The sequence below is a fragment of the Stegodyphus dumicola genome, chromosome 4, assembly GCF_044657685.1.
Source record: "Stegodyphus dumicola isolate Sdum_Otavi_A_Nest chromosome 4, ASM4465768v1".
In the NCBI taxonomy this organism is placed as follows: Eukaryota; Metazoa; Arthropoda; class Arachnida; order Araneae; family Eresidae; genus Stegodyphus; species Stegodyphus dumicola.
The window spans coordinates 4,818,638-4,842,141 of NC_140771.1; the positions used below are offsets into that span (position 1 = coordinate 4,818,638).

At 30.6% G+C, this 23,504-nt stretch overlaps 1 protein-coding gene across 2 annotated transcripts in view; it reads right to left on the reverse strand.

Moving 5' to 3' along the window:
- Positions 1-23,504, reverse strand: part of LOC118188907 (papilin-like) — a 345,995-nt gene that overhangs the window by 28,969 nt on the left and 293,522 nt on the right. For both annotated transcript variants that reach the window (XM_035359431.2, XM_035359432.2), the window contains 8 exons: positions 23,247-23,424; positions 18,712-19,656; positions 15,964-16,688; positions 12,675-12,854; positions 5,735-5,911; positions 2,349-2,525; positions 1,270-1,605; positions 505-708 (listed from right to left, as the gene is read on the reverse strand). In XM_035359431.2, coding sequence (XP_035215322.2) covers positions 505-708; positions 1,270-1,605; positions 2,349-2,525; positions 5,735-5,911; positions 12,675-12,854; positions 15,964-16,688; positions 18,712-19,656; positions 23,247-23,424 — 2,922 coding nt within the window. The remainder of the gene's footprint in view (positions 1-504; positions 709-1,269; positions 1,606-2,348; positions 2,526-5,734; positions 5,912-12,674; positions 12,855-15,963; positions 16,689-18,711; positions 19,657-23,246; positions 23,425-23,504) is intronic.

Here is a 23,504-nt window from a genome sequence, read left to right on the forward strand (position 1 = left end):
CAACAATGTAACTAAATAAGAGATAATTGTCTGTCTACAGAATTAGAAAGAAAGTGTTATCACAAAAAATGAAGCAACTTAAACAACTTACATTGAAAGAAATGTTTAATAAGGTAAATAAATGAATATTAAGCTTTTCTGTAAATTTTGATACCCTTTAGATCATAAATACTTTATTATTTCATAATTTTTATTTTATAATTTCTACATGGCAACTTACTAGATTTAAACTGATGATCTAATATACGGAAAAATCCCAAATCCGGAATCGCCGAAGTCCCAGCGAGTCTGGATTTCGAACTTTGTACCGTATAAGACTATAATACTTAATAATGCACAAAAATTCAAAAATTATTTTTAGATATTATTGATTTTACAAGCTACCTTTAAAAGTATTAATCTGTTGTCTTATAACATAATTTTAATTTCGTATGCAAGGATATCTATACTAAATCTGAAACTGGGATACACATAACAAGTAAATTTCTAACAAATAAAACATACCTAAACTAAATTCTTCAAGTTCACCATCAAAACTTCTTTCACACTGCTTTTCACACTCTAAATGTGTAGCAAAGTTGTTCTCATTTCCACCACAACCACTGAAATAAAAGCGTTGACACCTTCTTTCATGAGAATTGTAATACCATCTTTCTCTGAACTCATAACAATTTCCTACTGCTTGGGGTAACTGACAAATGTTTGGCTCTAAAATGAAAGCAAAACAAGTATTTTATACTGATAAATTAAAGCTTCTTACTTGAGATATTACGTTTTTGCATGAAATAACAAACATGATTAAAAAAAGAATTTTATGTAAGAACAAATGTAAATTGTCAAAACTAAAGATTTCTAAAATAGTCATGTCTAACAGCTTCAAGCATTAAAAATGTAAATACTATTTACATGTAACACTTGTCTAAAAATAATGTCAAGAATTAGGCGTTCTGCCACTTTTTTACCTTTTAAAAAATTTAATTTTGTATGCTAAATGAGAAATTAAAGTATTTAAAACTTTTAATATTTAAAGAAGTTCCATTTAAATCATAACAAGTCATTTACAAGTAATATATGCAATCAGGAATTCAAAGTTATACTTAGGGGTTTCAGTATGACATTAATCATTTCAAAATCATGATGTAAAGAGTAATTATTTCAACAGTGTTCTCTAAAAGTAAGATTTTCTGTGTAGTGTTGAGCACTATATTATATTAAGATTACTTTTCTCTTAAAAAATTATGAACATGCAGCTTTCTAATCAGTAATTACCTTGAACTACAAGCTTCATGAACCTATTGATGGTTGGACCTTTTTTAAAATCTATTCGACATCTATACTGTCCTTCATCTTCAATTCTGATTTTATGTATTGTTAGGGCTGTCATGTGTTCACTATCATGAACACTGTATCTGGGATCACTTCCTCGACTTGCTACTGAATTTTTGCCATGACCGCTGTCTCTACGATCAGTGCCATGAATGGGATAAGCAGAATCACCTTTGTACCAAAGAAATAAGATAGCTTCATCATCAAGAGTAGTGGGTATTGCTTTGCATACCATTGTAATGTGTGATCCAATAGTAGCATTGTATACTGCAGTGAAATCTGGAAATAATAATAATAAAGAAAAACATGATTTTCATTATAACATGAAATGCACTCTCTGAACAAAAGAAAAATTACTAAAATAAATGTATTGAATATTTCATACATTATTTATGAAAATAAAAATATCTTTGCTACATCCAGACCTAAATATGTCTGGTTAGCAACACAAACTTAATTCTCAGTTTTGTAAAAGAGAAATAAAGTATCTCAGTTATTATATTTTAAAAAATAATGAGGTATGAAAAAACACAATTTAAATTTGATAGACATGCAGAAAAAACTACAAATGCAATAAATTTCAATGATAAAGCTGTTTTAAGAATAATTGGCATTTAAATGTACTTATTTATTTTAATTTTTATTTATTTGCAATAATGAATAATTTTTATTTATTCATTTGCAATAATAAAATGTTATAAACATACTTGCAACAGCATATCACAACTTTTTTGTGTTTTGCTGAGTTTTACAGAATCCTGATTTCTATACATGATCATAAAATTAATGAAGAGTTTTAGTGAAACTAAAAACTGAAAACATTTAAAATCAATTCGAGTAATTTAAGAAATATGTGTAAATAAAGGACTGTGATTTTATATACATAATATGCACTGAAAAGAATCTCATTAAGGTGAAAAAAAGAACAGGATATGTCAACTGACTTCAAAGCACATATTAATAACTTCTACTGCAGAAGTTAAATTATTAAAAACTATAAAATGATTAAAATGGAAAGAAACCTTTTGGCTTGGAAGTGACACACTTCTGCATGCATTCTTTTTCAGATTCAAAATTATTTTTATTTCCTTTGCAACCACCATATATAAAGGGTTTACAAACATTTTCAGAACTGTGAAAAAACCACCTTTGGGTAACCTTTTTGCAAGGTCCTACATCCATTGGCTGATCACAAGCATCTGTAAGATAAGAAAAAAAGAATTAAAACATAATACTTAAACCGAAATGTGAAGCTAAAGCTAAATTATAAGCATGATGTTGTTAAGTTTCAAAAGGTTGACAGAGAATATAAAGCATAGTTTGATTCTATACAGAAATGCTTTTGAATGGTCAGATTTTTTTTTAAAAATTTAAATAAAGTTTTGAATGGCCAGATTTTTTTTAAAATTAAAGTATTTCTTGTTGCAAAGGATTTTCCCTCCCATTATTTGGATGTAGAGGTTTCTGCTTTCTAAAATATAAAATGGCTGGGAAATCCACAACCATAAAAACTTACATTACTTTTATAAGTTACATCATATGAATTATACACACATTATAATATTTCTTTTTATTTAAATGCTTTCAAATAAAAGTTTAAAATTTATAAAAGTTTACGAATAGAAAAAGAGCACTTGTAAATCATTCTTAATAAATATGCTTTCTTTTAGTAAAAGCAAAGCAAAACAAAGGTATAATAATGAAAATCAAATAACTTTGATAATGCTCAAACACTGTAATTAAGCAAGTTACAAGCTTCTCCTATACACAATGAGTTTGTTTTAATTTAGTAAAACACTACTGCATTTTCTGAAATAAATTTTTATTTATGTAACAAAACAAAAGACGAACGAAATATGGATTCTTTCTCTGTTATGTAAAATGTATTCTGGTTTTATTTTCTATATTTAAGTACAGAACACGAAACAGTACTTTTGTGTAAAGTAAAATATATAACATAAAAATATGTTTTTACATGTACACAAATTATCAGGTCACAGAGTGGATGTTCAGCTGACTTACAGAAAAAAGAACAGATGAAAAATCAAATAAAGTTGGAACAAATGAAAGTTTTAAAAGAAAATTATTCGTAAATAATTCATCTGGATAAAATTGTTTTAGAAATGAGTAAAAGAACTAAAATAGCTGTAAATGAAAGTGAAATTAATTATATTGAGAAGTTAAAAGATTCTTTCATGGGTGGAAATTTAAAATAAAATTATTATTTATGCCGCCTGATTTATGCAACATAGTGACACGAAATGAAAATTTAAGGGATACAGAAGATGAATCTAAAAGACTAAAAAAGAGTTCGAAAACATATTACATCTTCTACAGATAAGGCTAATGAAGCATATAAATTGAACAAATTCAAAAGATACATTTGATAAACTGCATTATATATACATCAAAGAGATTTAGAACAACAAAAAATTTTTCTCACTACAAGAATTTTTAATATTAAATATGAAGATGGAATGAATGCAGCTTCTTATATTAGGAAAATAGAAAACCTGGTTTTTAGATAAAATGCATTAAAACAACAAATTAATGAAAACATTTGATTTTGATTATTTCTCAAATAATAAATATAAATATCTCATTAGAGCTTAGGAATTAATGCCATCTGGTGATAAAATGTTAACAAATTTAACAGCTAGATTAATAGCAGAAGAAACTAAAATTGAGGCCGATGATATAAAAACAAATGCAGGTGCATTTAATGCTAAAGTAAAAAACAGAAATGTTTTAATAGTAAAAGTGTTGGCCTTATTGGTAGTTTTTATAATAAAACCAACTTAACCAAGAAGATGAATTTCAAATATAACAAAAAGACAAGCCATTTAGTAAAAAACTGTTTTAATAGTAAAAGTGTTGACCATATTGCTACTTAACCCAAAGGGCAATTTGCCCAGAAGGGCTATTAATTTAGTTCACGCATTTTGCGTTGGTTCACTTTTCAAATTATTGCCACAAAATATTACAGCCCGGCATTATATTTAAAGAAATTAAATAATGAAGAATCTGCATGAATGTATACATGTTTCTCGCATTGTGAAAAAACGACGATACCTAGAGACATCAAATTTTGAATAACATAGTCCTCCACTCGAATATGGGCATCTTTAAGTCCGAATTCACTTTATTATCTATTTCATGTTTTGTAAAACTTTAACAAATTTTTTATTAACAAACTCAAAGATTTCAAAGCATTACGTTAACATTAACATTGTGTGCATCTTCAAGCACGAATATTTTATGTGAAGTTTCTTTTTTTGTGTGTATGATATTGCTGTTGAATTGAATTTTATGGCTTAAATAGGATAAACATGATACTTAATAAATAAAAGTACTTTTTTGTAAAAAAGAGTTCTCTATCTTAAAAAAAGGGTGGGCGAACAGATTTGTAAAATATGTCAGTAAAATAATTATAATAATTAAGGTTGCTTTTTCTGCAAAGATAAAAATCGAGTTGATGAGCTCGTTGAGGACTTGGTGAATTGGTAAAAAATGCTTGTTTGGCTAATTTCTTGGCTCACAGTTAATGTTCTGTTCATAAATAATTACAAAAAGAAACATTTTATGAAGAAAAATAAAAATTTATATGCTCATTTACATTTTTACAACCAGTCAATAATGTTCCATAAAATAACAGTTAACTATAATGTACCTAAATATTATGTATGTATTAATTATAATACATGTAAATCCAAGTACATTCAAACACACGCAGGGGTTGATTATTGTCATTTGTATACTAAAAAATATGACTGTTCTACTGAATGTTCAAACCGGGGGCATAGATAATCAGAAAGTGCCCATAACAATTATTTTGAAAATAATTTCACTTCTGAATATATAATTGTAGTACATAAGTATGCTGGCATATTTTACAAGAATTCATTTACTTCCTCAAAATATTATCCTGTAATTTATCTGTTTTCATCTCCACTATGTTTTGAGCATTATTTTCTCTGTGTATAGACTCCTTTAAAAATAACATAATTGTGCATATAAAAATTATCAAAAATTTTTATATGCACAATTATGTTATTTTTAATAATAATAAATAATTTGTAAGATGTAAGCATGTTTCAGGTATTTATATGGAAACAAGCCTAAATTTAAAATAAAATTTAGCATGGTTAAACTGTAAACAAAATTTTGAATTATATGACATCTAATCTGTAAATGAGTTTGCCCCATTATGTTCAGATGATTGGAATTATACTGCTTACTGAATATCTTTTCCACATGAAAAACAAAAAGGAATCAATAAGTGTTTAATGTGTATTTAAAAAATGAATGAATTGTTAATTAATTGATCAAATTGATGTAAATAAAACTATTAACGAGCAAATAAAAAATTTGCTAGATATATAATTAAGTAATTAATTCTTCATCATACCTAGAGGAGCTTGCTTGACACAAATACTTTCACATATTTCTTTGCTTGCGTATCGGTTATTATTGCCAAGGCATCCACTGTAATTGAAAATTTTACAAGAATCTGTCTCGGGTTCATAATACCATGAAGGATAAGTGCCTTTGCAAGGACCCACAACTTTAGGCAACATACATGCATCTAAAATGATAAAAAAAAAAAAAAGCATAAATTGTGTATTTCTTCAAAAATTACGTACTGTGTACACAAATTTTAAAATATAAAATAGTATTATAAACTTTATTAGCATTGATAATTTCAATATCATTATTGTTAATTTCTATAATAATTTTTACATACAGTATGTTTCAAAAAGAATATATGCATTTCGAATGCATATATTTATTAAACTGTATGACATACGAATATGAAACTTTACACACATGTGTATGAACCTCTCAAGTTCAGATTACAGATGTTCAATTTATCCTCCATCAGCAACAATAACATTACTATACATTTTTAAACATTTAGCCTGTCTGAGAGCTCTTGAACTCAGATTTTCAGAGGTAGCTTTTCTTTTAAAGGTTCTTGTTTACAAAGGATGGTTCTGCAGAGTGGACATCATCTTCGAGGCTGAAATTTCTAAGCCTAAACCTTCAAACCAGCTTTGAACTGTGTCATCAGAAACAGCACTTTGTCCATTTCTGCCACAAACTTTACAAGCTAGCATTTTGAACTTTTTTTAAATAAAAGAGCATAATATGAAAAAGAAAAAAATTTACTTTTGAGTTCACCATTCTTATCGCTGCACTAACTGAAAAATTATGCCACAACACATTCTAGCAATACACTATAACAGCAGAAAAGACCATATTTTAAAATCTGCTTTGATCAATGTCACTTCAGCAGTAACAAAATAATTAGAAGAAAAAATTACTCAGTTAGAAAAACAAAAGAACTTTCTGGATGTCCTGATATTTAGTAAACAAGTGGTTGCAGTGTTCATAGGCACATAAACATGTTAATTCTAAATTTATGTTTAGTGTTTGCACTGGTTCAGCATAATGTTCATACTTAAAATTTCATATCTTTGTTAAATTTTAATTGCAGATTCGAATTTTCTCTTGCTAGAACTTTATTACTCATATTTCTCCCCCTCAACTTCATGCACATTCTTGTAATCTGAATCTCTTCTATACTCAGATAAACTAAACTCTTAACCTTTCTGCATTTAATAAAAGAAGTTTAATATTCCTATTTTATCATGGAGCTGCCAATAAATTTAATCTGACAAGAAACAAAATGCTAAAATATCAAAGAAATCATCCATTTTAATGAAAAAATTTAATTCTTCATATACTTTTTAGTTAAAATTTAATTCCTAGTTACTAGAACAGTGTTATGAATTTCTACCAACTGATGTTGATAAGAATCCAGCTGCTTCAAATTAATTTTTCCATTGAAGCATCAAAAATGCGTTTTCTACATTAAACTGTAAGGGGTTTTCAAAAGATTTTCTTTCATTGACACTCCTGCTACTAATAAGTACTACTACTAATAATAACAATAATGTCACCATTACCTTTTACAGCATGATATATTACTAAACTTATAATAAGCAATATGCAGAATGCAAATGCTCAAAATCTGTATTTTAATGAAAAATGTCCTTTGCATGTTCACTCAGTTATCCTATACTTGATTGCTTGTTAACTGAAAGAAAAAATAGTTAACTCCTGGTTTAAGAAGGGAGTACCATGGATAACATTCACGGCTAACTCAGAGCCATGGTTAATCTTAGGGCAGTTAAAAAGAAATATCCCATGTTATAATCAACCAGATAATACTATTAACAATTTATATATATTACAGTCAAAAGTCGTTAATTCGGACACCTATAATCCGGAATGATCTATAATCCGGACCTCAAAGCTAAAAACTTTCTGCGCATGCGCCGCATTGGCACATGCGCACAGTCATTTTACGCGTGCGCGTAAGACTTTGACTACTGTGCATATGAGTGTGCACAAGTGCAGAATACGTTTTTGCCTGCGCGTTTAATGTATAACGGACGGTATAAGCTAAAATTATCTAATTATCTATTTCAGTTAATGTTAATGATTGCGTTGTTCCTTAATCTTCGAATTGGATCCCACTTATTATTTTTTGCAGACTGTAACAGCAATTTTATAAAAGTAAACTTGAACTTTCGATTATGTCAAATAGAATTTCCGATGCTGGAACTTCCAAAGGATCTACAAAACGAAAGTATGTTTCAATGTCCAACAAACAAAAGTGGAATTGTTGCAAAAAATGGATAAAGACATGAAGAATGTGACAGAGAGTTTAGTGAAAACGAAAAAATTTCGATTGACAAGTTAGTCGGTATTCTCGGCACAGCAATTAACGGGACTTGAACAGCGAAACTTTGTAACTGAACAAGAAATTATGTCTGTGTATAGAATTAAAAAGAAAGTATTATCACATAAAACAAAGCAACTTAAACAACTTGCATTGAAAGAAGTGTTTAATAAAGTAAACAAATAAATATTAAGCTTTTTTTTTTTTTTTTTTTTTTTTTTTGGTAAATTTTGATATTCTTTAGATCATAATTGTTCTTTATTTCATAAATTACGGTTTCATATTATTAATTTTAGAATTTCTGCATGCCATCTTACGAGATTTAAACTGATGATCTATAATCCGGAAAAATCGATAATCCGGAATCGCCGAAGTCCCGACGAGTCCGGATTAACGACTTTTGACTGTACTAAAGAGTTTGTTACGCCTACGCACGCATCTAATTACTAGCGTCTGTGCATGTGTTTAGAGCTCTTAGAGTTTGTGACATAAGATTGTGAGCTAAGAGCATGAGAGAGAATTTGTGGCTTCGAGTGGCCAAGAACCATGTAAATTAATGAGAATAAAAGTGTGATACAGTCAAAAGTCGTTAATTCGGACACCCATAATCCAGAATGATCTATAATCCGGACCTCAAAGCTAAAAACTTTCTTTCTACGCATGCGCCGCGTTGACACATGCGAATAGGCATTTACGCGTGCGTGTAAGACTGCGCATATGAGTGTGAGCAAGTGCAGAATACGTTTTGGCGTGCGCGTTTTATGGATAATGGACGTATAAGCTAAATAATTATCTATTTCAGTTAATTTTGATGGTTGCGTTGTTCCTTAATTTTCGAATTGGATGCAGCTTATTATTTTATAAAAGTAAACTTGAACTTTCGATTATGTCAAACAGAATTTCCGATGCTGGAGCTGCGAAAGGATCTACAAAACGAAAGTAGGTTTTGATGTCCGTCAAACAAAAAGTGGAATTGCTGCAAAAAATGGATAAAGACATGAAGAAGGTGACAGAGAGGTTAGTGAAAACGAAAAAATTTTGATTGACAAGTTAGTCAGTATTCTCGGCACAGCAATTACGGGACTTGAACAGCAGTACTTTGTAACTGAACAAGAAATTATAATTAAAGAGAAAGTATTATCACATAAAACGAAGCAACTTAAACAACTTACATTGAAATAAATATTAAGCTTTTTTTGTAAATTTTGATACCCTTTAAATCATAATTGTACTTTATTTCATAAATTACGGTTTCATATTTTTCATTTTAGAATTTCTGCATGCCATCTTACGAGATTTAAACTGATGATCTATAATCCGGAAAAATCGATAATCCGGAATCGCCAAAGTCCCGACGAGTCCGGATTAACGACTTTTGACTGTATAATACAGTCCATTGCTCCCAAGTTTATTATAGTGTAGTGCCTGAACAAAACAGAGTTTATTCCGGACATTAAGTTCATTTATTTACAAAAATTAAATCAGTACTTAAAACAAAAGGAACATGCTGTAAATAATAAAAATCAAACATTATTAGATTATTAGAAATAAATAGCACTGAAGAACAATACTTGCAAAAGAACTTGAACTATGCCATCGATGTCAAACTTGGATAAAGAAGTTGGTTAAAATTTTACTTTTTGAAAAAGTGTTCTTTTTCAAAAATGTATGTTTCAAAATATGATGATGTATCTTAATTATGCACATGTATATTTTGCACTGGAGTGAATAAAAGCCACTTTCAAATATCACAACATGATCTGCTATTCTTTGTTATACTACATAATTTTCTTTTTTGTATTTTCTGCAAGGGTGTATGTCGATGGTTTGTGATAGTAATTTTCCCATTGTTTCACAATAAACAAACTTAATTCTAGGACCCAGGTAATCCATTCAACTAATTTGGAGTAGAATGTATCACAGTTTTTCATGTATTTAATTATCCTTATGACTCTCAGATTTGTACAATTTTGTTTTCAGATTCAAATTTAAATTCAGTTTACAAATTCAGATTTGTAAAATCTCAGATTTGTTCAGAAATGCAGAAAAGTTTTCATTAATTTTAATTGCTGCATTACCATTTTCAGGACAAAAGATAGGAATTTCTGTCACTTTGTACTTTTTATAATGAAGAATTTAAAAGCCATACTTATCAAAACAGCACTTTTAATCTGTCCAGGCTCTAGCTGAAAATGCTGAGCAATTTAGAAATACAGTCAAACCCTATCATAACAAGCTTCAAAGTACAGGAAGTTTGGTTTGGTTCAAAGTACAGAAGTTCTAGTTCGATAAAAAAATATTATTTCACAAAATTGTGTAAAAATTGAATGATGAATAAAGAAAAATCTGATTACATCTAACAAAAGAAGGAAGTAATAAATTTAATTAAAAATCATATTAACTACAGTTATTATTATGTGGCTATTAAATTTGTTGTTCCTTTTTTTCTAGTCTTTCCAAAGTGTCTAGCAAATTCATTGGCTTTGTCTGAGGCATTTGGATAGATACTGGTAAACTGCAGCTTCTTTAATGGCAAACCCTTTCAATAATGATTCTTCAACAACCTGTTCTCCGCTTATTTAACTTTTTCCTCTTATCCAAATTTTTTCCATGCACGGAAATTACAGAGTTTCCATATGGTACCAACAGTGGATTTTAACAAATTGAATTTCATTCAGATATTAATTTGGCTGCATCTATTTTGTATTTTTCAAATAAGGTTCATTGTATCTTCACTTCAGAAGCTTTACATTTACAGTGCACCATGCAAATGAATTTTTGACATAGAAATAGAGACCAGAGAGGTTGGTCAAAGAATATATCAGTTCTGCTCTTGAGAAAAATATAAAAAAGGAAGATAATTTCATCACTTATGTGTCTTATCCAAATTCTGTTGATTTCATCACCTACATGTCTTATCCAAATATGGTAATACAGTAGGAACACAAACATTTTTCCCAAGATATGTATCATTGCAATACAAAGGTTCAATAACCTGTGTAAAGAATATCTTATGCCTCACAAAAGATCTGAAAATTGCAAAATCCCTATTTAGAGGATAGAAATTGGAGAGCATTTATACTCAAACAAAACCTACTGATAAGGATCAAAACGTTTTATTCCCAAGAAGATGAATCAATTGCAGAATCACAAGCTCATAAGATCCAGTACTACTTCTTTTCCGGACTAGTGAAAATTTCATTCATAGCACCAGCCTGGAATACAGTTCTGTCTGGCAATGAATAAAGTTCAATCTGTCAGTCAAAGAATCTGAATGGAATGAAAGAACCTATCGCAATTTTTCTCATTCAGTGGTCATGTACACAATGTGGCATCCTAAGATATGCTTACTGTATCCTCATTCTTCAAGAATTGAGTGTCACACCTGTCTGTTGTGAACATAGAGAAAAGTGGGGTGAATATAAAAGAAAAATCTCATAAAGGTGTTCTGTTTTAATGCATGGAATGCGGATACTGGTATCCAAAACATAGTAATTTTCTCATTAAATCTTGCAGAAATTCTAGAAAAAAATACAAACAAAGCTAGAGTCTAAGATATCCATAGAGTTTGCTATATTCGATTTTCATAGTGTTGGAGATTTGCTATAATAGCATAGAATATCATTCAGTGTACAGGAAACTGGATGGCACCAAAAAGTGCATTCATTATATCTGGGATTTGCTATAAACAAAGTTCAACTGTATGCATAGCAAAAAGTAGATAAAGCAGTTTTTATAAAATTACTGGAAATGATATAAAAAAACATGCTCTAATTGCATTTGCCATGCAAGAAAATCAAAATATTGATCAAGGAGATATAATGTATGTTATCTTTTGATTGATACATTCTTGATAAATTATATTACAGTTTACCATATTTTATACCTTCATATACATATATATAATACAACACTTAATAAAAGCTTTCTAAAAACACTACCTAATATCAAAGATGAGATGGGCACCGACTTGTAGAAATCGATACTCTGAAAAAATAAGCCAAAATGAATAGTTTTGTTTAAGAAAATGCATGTATGCTTGGAAGCACCTAATTGTAATAATCAACATTTTCTGTTATGAAGGGAGTTAAGTGTCTGCAAAGGTTTTCATGGCTTGTTGAAAATATCAGCAATATCGTAATGAATTGACAGCAATGAACTTGTTGCTTCTCGTGTAAGGCCCCAACGCTTCCGCTAATTTGTGTTATATTTAACTTAAAAAAATTAATTTTCAACATTTAATGGAAAAATGACATTTTGAAGTTCTTAAATTGTAATCTTCCTCATATCTTACTGTTTCCATGAAACTTTATTTTCAAATATGAAAAAATCAGTTTGAAATAAATGTAAATATCCTAAAATAATGAATACTAGATCTTGCATGAGTAAAGAAAGGGACTTTCCCCAATGTTCACATAAAATAAAAATGCTAAAAATGAAGGCAGGCTCTGCTCATATTCTAATTTATTTTAGTATATATAAAACGATTTACATAACATTTCATTTTAAAATATAGATTTTTATAATAGAAAAGGTATTTTTATTCAAATTTGCTAAATAAAACTATCAAACATTAAAAAAATAATTTTGACATATATACCTGGTCCTTCGGGTTTCACACAAACTTTTTCACATTGTTCTTGTGAATTGAATTGATTCCCATTACCATCACAGCCTCCATACCAAAAGCGACTGCAACCACCATATGTTACATCAAAATGCCATTTGATACTGAAGTTATGACAAGGGCCCCGTTCTTTAGGCAAACTGCAAACTTCAGCTAGAAATGTAATTTTTTAAAACTTTAGCAGCTGTATAATAATAAAACATAAGAAATTGAATACTACCAAAATTAACATTCAATAATATTCAAGCAGGCATAAATAAATACTATTTAACAACATCTTTAACAAATATTTATATTCATAAATAAGCAAATTCAGCATATGTTTACAAGCAGGGCTGTGGAGTTGGAGTCAGGCAGATTTTGGGGTAAAAGGAGTTGGAGCTGGAGTCGCTAAAAACAGGTCGACTGCAACTCCAGTTTTCGTTGGACAGTTTGAATTTGAAATGAAATTAAAATGAACTGAAAAAAAATTAATGACAAGATGAGTATTTTTATTCATGGACTATATAGTATGACGAGATGAGTTATTATTTTTATTTATGGACTATATATGACAAGATGAGTTATTACTTTTATTTATGGACTATACGCATTAATAAATAGTTATGTTCTACTTTATTGACATATTAATAAATAAATATAAGGGAGGAGAATGCATGTGATAATTGCCATTAGTGATTAAACTGATTCATTTAGTTACAAATTTCACTGGTAAATTTAGGTAAGCAGCAACAGCAGCAAGAACTCCAAAATTGATGCTATTCCTTAGGAAGTGAGCAGGAAATGGAGCAAAGGAGATCGAGCAATGCGATAAGGAAGTACATATTTGATGATAAAGAGGTTGTTAGAATTAAGAACTTTTTAGAAGATGTAGATAATCATTATGTTTCACTAACAAACAGAAAGACTGTGGAATGAGCTTGCACAATTTGAAACTTCTTTCTACACCATATATAGCCACAAAAAAGTTGCAATCTGAAGAATTGACAGGTTGCGAGAATGGAAGAATGGGATGTTTGTTCTTTCTCAAATGGTGGGTTTATTGCAGAAGGAATCATTTCTTCGATGAAGAAAAGAGAAACTAGTTTGCTAGACAATGAGATCTTGCTGGGTTCAATATGTGTAGATCCAAAACACTGAATTTTCTTGCATGATGAACAAATTAAAAAGGCAAAGAAAGCCATCTATGAACTTTCGTTAAGAATGAAGTTATTCTCAGAACAATTGGAGAATTCGAATTAGATATAAAAATGAAAAAACACAAACACGATTTTTACACGGCCTTTGAAGAAATAGAGAAATATGATTGTGCTTGCAAGACACCTCTTTTAGAACTTACAAAAATCTATCCTGAAAAGTTAAAAGAAGTAGCCTTAACAGTAACAGCTCTTCCTCCCACTCAAGTCAATGTGGAAAAACTCTTCTCAGCTCTGAAGTTTATCAAATCGGATCTATGGCCCTCCAACAAAGGAGATCTTGCCGAAGCTATACTGTTTCTTAGAAATAACTAACGCCAGTTTTTCCATTTCATAATAAATGCTAATTAATATAAATAATTTGCTATGCCATCCATTTTTTCCTGTATCATCTATTACTTCTTTTATATTAAAAAAAAATAACCTGTAAACTATGTGTATGTGGTTAAACACACACACACACACACACACACACACATATATATATATGAGGGAGCTTTAAAATTCCAGGAGTCAGAGTCAGATTCAGTCATTTTCCCTACTGACTCCACAGCCCTGTTTACAAGTAGATTTAAGAAATGTATTTTTTTAATAGGTCTGTTCGAGTCAAAAATTAAAGTTTAAATGTCCTCAAATTTCATGGTAAATAACGAACAAATTTAAGTAATAACATGCAACAGTGTGTATTTCGGCATAAAAAAAAAAAAGCATGCGGACATTTTAGCAAGAGTATTCTGCTTTTTTCATTGCTGACTATTGAAAAACACAAAAATAATATTTATGATAGCAATGATTTTGGAAATTGCAAAATTTTAAATATATTGTCAAAAAATCTAATGCGAAGTAATGAAGCTTTTTACATTTTTGGCTTTTAGGGTATGTTTTTTATATTGTAAATTTACTGATTCTCATATGCTTTATAACTGAGTAGGGAGCCATGTTTTAAAATAATTTGTAGAAATTCAAATAATAGTGTTATTGGATAATATAAAGGGGGGATACTTAAACCAGGACACATCTCTGAAATTTTGTATGCCATATAAGAGGAGATAAGAAAAGAAATATTGCAATAATTATTATCAACAGAATAGCATAATATGGATAGCATGAGAACAAGTATACATTCTAAAAATGTCTTAGGCAATTAAATTCATAAGTGAACTCATAGTGGAGACTGAATAAGCATTTATCTTGGAGGGATAGGTAGGAAAAAGTCATTGAATAATGGTAATCAGATCTGGTAAATGGTATAAGATGAAGTGAAACCATAGAGTTGGATACCTCAATAATTACTAAAAGACAAATTATTGTTTTTAAAATGAGCTATAAATACGCATGACTCGTAACTTTTGTGACATTTTCAAAATATAGGCAAGACATTTTCAAAATATGGCATATAGTAATATATAATAATAAATTTTCAAAATATATAATCCTTATATCTAATTCTCAAACAAAAGTTCAGTATCATCTACAGCTTCTGAATGGTTCATTTCCAATTATATCATCAACTCCTAGTAATAAAACTATTGGACAATTTAGAAAAGTTGACTCTTTTTTTTAAATTAAAAAGCATAAAATTTTCATTTAAACAGGAAAAATTTCATTGAAAGGAAATATTAGATTAACTTGAGAAAAAATTGATAAATTTTCCATTGCCTGCAATTACTGGTTTTGCTATATATTTCTTCTATAAAAGTTATTTCAAAAATTTCTTTTACTTGATTAATCAGGCTATTTTTTCTACTTATAAAGCTATTAATTAATTAATTAATTAATGTATAGAAATCTCTTATATTTTTAAATACTACAGACAGCAGAACTATAAAAATTAGATTTCTGTCATGTGATATCTTGGTTGTATCTGACTAATACTGAATTAGCTTGCACTTCTTTTTATTATTATTATTATTATTACTGCTGCTTTCCCCTCCTTTTGAATAAAGGCAAGCTCTACAATCCTTTTCACACATAATCTCTTACATCATTGCAGAATGCTCATGCATTTTTGGGTAGATGAAGAAGATTTGCATTACGCATTTCATACTTTGACCAAATAAACTTACATGTTACTGAATTCTTATGATCTTTCTTGCTTTCTTTGCATCCACCAAAATTTTGATCTCTTGCAGGTGTTATACCATCAGGACAACAACCATATGGGTATGTTTTACAAGGACATCCTTCATAGCGTGGACCACTAGCTGTAGTTTCTCCATCAGGACAGCAACCATAAACCATCGTTTTACAGGGACAACCTTGGAAATTTGGACCACTTGCAGCCATTTGTTTATCTGGACAACATCCAAATGGCATTGACATACATGGACAACCTAAATAATCAGGACCTAATGCTGCAGTCTGATTATCTGGACAGCAACCATGAGTCAGAGAATGGCAGGGACAGCCTTCATTATATGGACCTTTAGCTGGTGTTTTATGGTCTGGACAACATCCATGAGTCATTGCTTGACAAGGACAACCTTCAGCATCTGGCCCACTAGAAACTGTTCTACCATCAGGACAGCAGCCATATGGGAAAGTTTTACAAGGACACCCAGCATAATTATGACCTGAAGCAGGCATTACACCATCAGGACAGCAGCCATATCGCAGTTTGTGACATTCACAACCTTTTCCATTTAATCCTACTGCAGGGGTTAAACCATCAGGACAACAACCATAAAGCATATTTTCACATTCACAGCCTTCAAATCTAGGTCCCTTTGCATAAGAATAGTTATCTTGACAGCAACCATGAGCAGAATGTTCACATGAACAACCTTCAAACCTAAATTTAAAAAAGTACTTTAATTAATTGTTCACAAAAAATTTTATATTCTTTAAAATAAACCAATAAGGAAAAAAACAATAAATTCACAAATCAGTTTAAAAATTTTTTAGTAAGTACTGTTGTAAAAACAACAAATTTCATGAAAAAATTAGCAAAATTCAAATGTAAATAAGAAATAAAAGTAACTTGGGTTTTTATGACTACCAGTAGTTGAACATGCTACCATATTCACCCTAATGTCTCCTAATAAAAGTCCAGCTTATTTTCTTAACATACATTATCAGCAATCAAGTTTACTATGAGAGTAATTCATAAATGATGTTAGGAATAGCATATTTTAATAAACTTAGGAATGTAAAATACATTAAATATTCTTACTCTCTAAAGCAGTTATTCCTTAAAAGTATAGGCTGGGAAGCAATTTATGGCAACCTAGAAATACTATTTTTACTGTTGTATATATACATTTATCCAGTTGTAACATACTGACACTATTATATCTGCTGGTGCTTACCAGCAATTATGAATTAATTCATAATTATCAATTGATTCTTAATTCAGTGGTACCTTAGGATACATCATTAATCCATTTCAGATCCTTGGACATATACCATACAAATTTTTCCAGTAGGAAATAAAAAGAAAATAATCAACCCATTCTTCCTATTGTTTAATATTAAAAATAGATATGTCATGTGTGAAATATTGCATATAAAAGCTTTTCTGCTATCTGCATCACAATTTTTTAACACGCTCTAACATCTCTAATCTTTGTTTGATAATTAATTTCATCCCCTTTGCATCTTCAGCCATTTAATAGTGTCTTTATTTTTCCACTATCATAAACACCATTTAATAGCGTCTTTGTTTTTCACAATCATAAACAGCATAATACTTGGCATAGGGACCCACCATGTGACAATGCGGCATCATGTTTTGGGGTGCAACTGCGTACGATTGAAGGTCACCTCTAGTTCGTATTCAGGGCACTATGATGGCCCAATGATATGTGGATGATGTGTTGTGGCCAATGACACTCCCCTACCTTAGGGGATGATGTGCTGTGGCAGGTGACATCCCCCTACCTTCAGGGAGTGCCCAATGTCCTTTATCAGCCGGATAACATCCGACTACATACTGCTTCCATAAGGCCATGTGCTCTGCAAGGCATATAGATGCTTTCCTGTTCACAATTCTCTCCTAATTTCCCACCAATTGAACATATTTAGGATGTGATTGAATGACACTTCAGACTCCGCCCATTGCCGCATTCAGAAGATGAACTGTGGCAAACAGTTGGCATGGAATATTGAGCCATTCCTCAGGGCACCATCCATAGTCTCATTGACTCTGTACCTAGACGTGTTGCTTCGTGTATCGCTGTCTAAGGAGGGCCTAGAATCTACTGAGCCAACACTGTTTTTACTCTGTACTATGCATATTATTTCAAAATAAAAATCACTTATTTTTTATATCTGTCTCTCACTGTTTCCCAAGTTTCATCTCTTTCTGGTCACTCCTTCATGGCATTGCATTTTCAATGTTGGGTAGTGTACAAATAGTATTCACTGAATGATGTGTTTCTCTAAAATGACTTGTCATACAGCCTATTAGAAGGCCATGAAATAAAAACCGATGGGTCTTACGGGTATACTTCTAGCATCTATGAAAACCAAGCATAAATTTGGTAATCCTCCATCTCATATCTCTAATATTTCAATTAAGCAATATTTGTTACAACTAGCATATAAAAGAAACTGAAAGCTACATTTTAGTGCTTAATACTCATGGAAGCATGCAATAAAATATTAATATATTAAAAAATGGAACTCAAAGGGAAAATGAATAATCAGTTCAAGACAGAGAGGAAATTCTGTTCAAGACAAACAAAAATAACTATCCTTTCATTTATAACTGATAATAGTAATGTTTTATACCAGATCTTATTGATATATCATACATATTACATAAATATTTAATTTCATAATCAAAATTTAAAAATAAGTTAAACAGCATTTACCTTGAGCCCTTTGCAACAGTTATACCATCTGGACAACAACCATGAGGAAATGTATGACAACTGCAACCAGCATAATGTGGCCCTGTAGCAACAGTAACATTGTCAGGACAGCATCCATATTCAGATGAATGACAGCAACCAAATTTATCAGGGCCTAATGCAGCAGTTTTTCCATCCAGACAGCAACCAAACACTGTATTTTCACAATGATGAGAATGAGGTTCTCCAGTGTCTTTACAGCCATGGAAATTAGGTCCTAATGCCGGTGTCTTTTCATCTTTACAGCAACCATACAAAGAGTCACTGCAACTGTTCAAAGAACCACCATCAGTTTGCTTTGTAGCATTGGTTTCTAATTTTATGTCAATACTACAACCATCAAAATGTGGTCCTTTAGCAGGAGTGACATCATCAGGGCAGCAACCATACAGTGTATTTTCACAATCACTTTCATATTCACCACTACCTTCAAAACATCCTAAGAAATTAGGGCCCTCAGCAGGAACTGTACTTCCTGGACAGCATCCATAAAGTGATGTTTTGCAATCTGTCTTTATATTTTTCACTGTTTTTTCAGAACAACCAAGCATATTGGGACCTTCAGCAGCTTTAATGCCATCTGGACAGCAACCAAATTCTGAAAATACACAGTCTTCTCCAGATGAAACATCCAAATCACAGCCTTCATAATCAGCTCCAGTAGCAATGGTAAAACCATCAGGGCAACAGCCGTATTGTGTATCTTTGCAATTTGAGTCTTCAGTATTACAACCTGCATTATTTTCTCCAAGAGCAGGAGTAAATCCATCAGGACAGCAACCCCACTGAGAGCTGTCACAGTCCTCATAACAGCCAAGTTGGTCGGCACTTTTGGCAGCAGTAACACCATCTGGACAGCATCCATATTTTGTCTCATTACAATTAATTAGTTTAGGGCAACCTTTCCTGGAAAATTTTAAAAATATATAAATACTTCAGCAATTTAAATTAGTTCATTAATGATAATGCACTGTCACATAATGAATGAATGAATGAATGAATGTTTTTGCTACGAGAACAGGAAAATGTTATTATTTCAAATAATTAAAAATTTATGAACATGAAATACACAATAAAAACTAAAAATATTTTGAAAAAGGGAGAAAATAAATTCAGTCTAGTGTTTGACAATACACTGCATCAAGATTGATGATGACCTACCATACAATTGTCATTCATGTTTTTCTTTTTCAGCTGTCAGTGGTGCTTGCTAGAATACATTCAGAAGTGAGAGTGCAGTTATGCTCTCCAAGTTTTCTGCTTGGTGTATGAGACTTATGCAGAAAATGAGTTTTACATTTTATAAAAGCATATATTCGTCATTTGCAGTATTGGTAGACAGACTCATTCAAGTAAAGTCAACAGTTTTTTTTTTTTTTTTTTAAATAGATTTGATAGGTACAGGTAGATGTGGGTGGGACACCAAAATTTCACGACTGGTTGCACAACTATAGTCCCACCTCCTTAACAGTGTAGTTCTGCTCCAATTTTGATGTAAAACATTCTGAGGATTGGTCTGATGATATCCCATCTGTCTTCTCTGCCATCAATCTCTCAAAAAAACTTTCTTTCAATTCAATGTGTATTTTGAGTGCCTCCTGCACAGATACTATGCTTACAAAAATCCCTGCTTTCTCAGGGATACGTAAATGGGCCCATCGGTACAGCACTCAGCATCACTAACCAATATACTGATTGGCTGGGTAGATTTGATCGTAAGATGCCCCAGCAAAGTGGTTACTTACAAATTTGGTGAAAATTTTAACAGAATAGGAAGTGTTCTTGATATTTATGCAGATAGCAAAGTACTGGTGTCAGAGGAAATAGTAAAATAGTAACATATGTAAAACTATATCCAGAAAACTCATTGAAGAAATCTCTTCACAGACTTCCTCAGCAGTCTGTACTCTCCTACTCTAATGTCAAAAATCAACAAAACAAAGCCTGATTTTGTTGAAGTACACACAAATCGATCTTGCTAGATCTACAGATGTACTACGAAAGGTTTCAGAATATACTTGGTAATGATGAAATGTTAGTCATAACATGCTTTCATGGAAATGAGTATGTCATCTCTCAGAATCATATTATAAAATAACCACATAAAACCAATAAAAAAAACCACCACGCTTAAAATAAAATACAGGTTTGCAATGTCCAAACATTGTAACTGATATATTAAAGTTGTCTTGTTGTAAAAAATACGATACAGCGAAACCCAACAATCTGGCATTCAACTAACTGGAAAACTCAAGTAACTGAAATATTTCAGAATTTTAGAAAAAAAATTCCTTTAAAATTTATTGAATGAGATATTTGTAATGTCATTATAGAGCTTATAATGCTGTTAACACGTAAATTTTGCAATTTAGTACCAGTAATGGATAAGCATGACATCACAAAATAATCATAAGAAGTTTTTATCATAATCATAAGAAATTGAAGTAAATTAATTCTTGGTAAGCTGGTTTGATTTTTATAAAGAAGGTTATAAGCTGTATTGTATTCTTTTTCCTCACATTTTGAAAAAAATTATTGACATTTGAGATTGCAAGAAGTGGGAATGCTTTTTGGATCCAGCCATCAGAAAAAGCTATAATACAAGACTTTGAAAATGGATAAATGATGATGATGTAATGAGAAAAATTGGGAGAAATTAAGTGTTTTATATGCTATCCATAATTTGGATCTCTTTATTACCTACAAATTAAAGAATAATGTTTGTTTAAACTTCTGCTGAAATGATTGGTGACATCTCCACCAACATATTTGGTGGGTTTTCATAATTGGATAAAGTTGTGAAATATATATAAAATTTTATAAAATTTTTATAAAATTGAAATAAATCCTTTTTTTTTCCAAAATTTTAATTTTAAATGTAGACTTGATATTCAAGTTGATAACAAATAATTTTAGGGCAGGAACTAATTTGACTTTCCTAATGTGAATTCCATTTTCTATATGCTGTCCAGAATTTTCACATATCTGGAATTTAGCATTCCTTGAGCTTCCCAGATGGTCAAGGGTTTACTATATAACAACTGTTAATAAATATGTGTACTTCTAAATGATTGTGTTTAATATTTTAGTTATAAAAAAATGCAACAACATAGAAACAGGTCTTCCCATTTGTCAGCAAAAATTTATGAATAGTATAATTTCTAAATGTAGTATTAAGTCATCCTGTTGAAACATTGTGAATGAATTATTGAACTTGATTTAGCAAACCTCTTCTTCATTATCATAATATTCACAGTTAAATTTCACAAGATAGAATTTTCTAAAGCATTAACTTATATATTAATAAAGTAATTTAAAATACAATATGTGCAAAATAACAGTAACCTTTTACAGGAAAAAGAAATTTTATAATTTATTTCAAAATTATTTAGACTTTTAATAAAGGTAGAACATATTTTAAATATTTAATAGTAAAAATTATGAAACTATCATGTAAGTAAAATTACCGAAGTGTTCCCTTCGACTCCGGAAAATAGTATAATTAGTTATAAAACTTTCAGGTAACTGGAGAATTTCTTTTGAATTAGTTTGATAACATTCTGAAATTAGCTTTGTGTTTGCTTGAACTGAAGCAACACCATAATTTTACCAGTCTAATGGACAAAAATAGTCATATTTAACTCTCTCATTATGCAGTTCCTTTTTTTTATGTTTGCATTTATGGAGCATTCTGCCTCCATTTGAGAAAAATCCATGTATGACTCTTTTAATAGCTCACCAGATAATGCAATACCTAGATTTTTATCAAAATACTCAAAGCAACAAAATAAATAAAAATTTGACCATGCTGATTGAAAATATCAAGATAGTATTGTAGAGACATTAGGTTATTTTGAAGCAGCAGATGTGGAAAATAAGCAATGTCCTCGACGGGACTCAAACCACAAAACTCTCGAATACGCGTCGAGCATGCTGACCACTATACTATGAAGGCATGCTAAGAAGGTGGGAGAAATACCTTATATACTTTCCCTTTTAAAGGGTGACTGAGGATTAGGGGACCCAATCGCCAAATCCTGGTGGTGGAGAATTTTCATCCACCAACTTTATTAGTTTGGGTACTACTATAGATTTATTAGGTATTTTGAAAGCAGGAGATGTGAAAAATGAGCAATGCCCTAGCTGGGCCTCGAACCACAGACTTCTCGAATACACGTTGCGTGTGCTGACCACTACACCACAAAGGCATGCTAAGAAGGCGGGAGAAATACCTTATAGTATATCTAACTGTACAGTAAAAAATTTAATTACATTGCCAAAGAAATCACTCATAATTTATTATTCATTATGTTCAGAAGATCAAAACCCAAGTCTATATTTGCAATGTTTTGTTGAAATATTATAATTTAATTTTCAAATAACATAAAAATGCTAGAGTAAATTCAAGCTTAGATTCTGAAAAACAATGAATTTATAATAACTAGTAACTGTGTTTCAGCCCATTTTTAAAAGATAAACTATTTTATTGCACATACCCAAAAGGTCCTAATGCTGATGTAATACCATCAGTGCAGCATCCAAACTCTGATTCTCTGCAATCTTGTTCTGAAGCATCAAGAGGACAACCCTCAAAATCAGGTCCTGCAGGAGTTACACCATCCAAGCAGCAACCATACTTAGATTTATGACAACCACCCACAATCATAACTTCATCTGTAGAAAAAGTAAAAAGGATTATTGTTATAAAAATAAGAATTCATGAACTTTAAAAATTAATTCACAGTTTGTATACA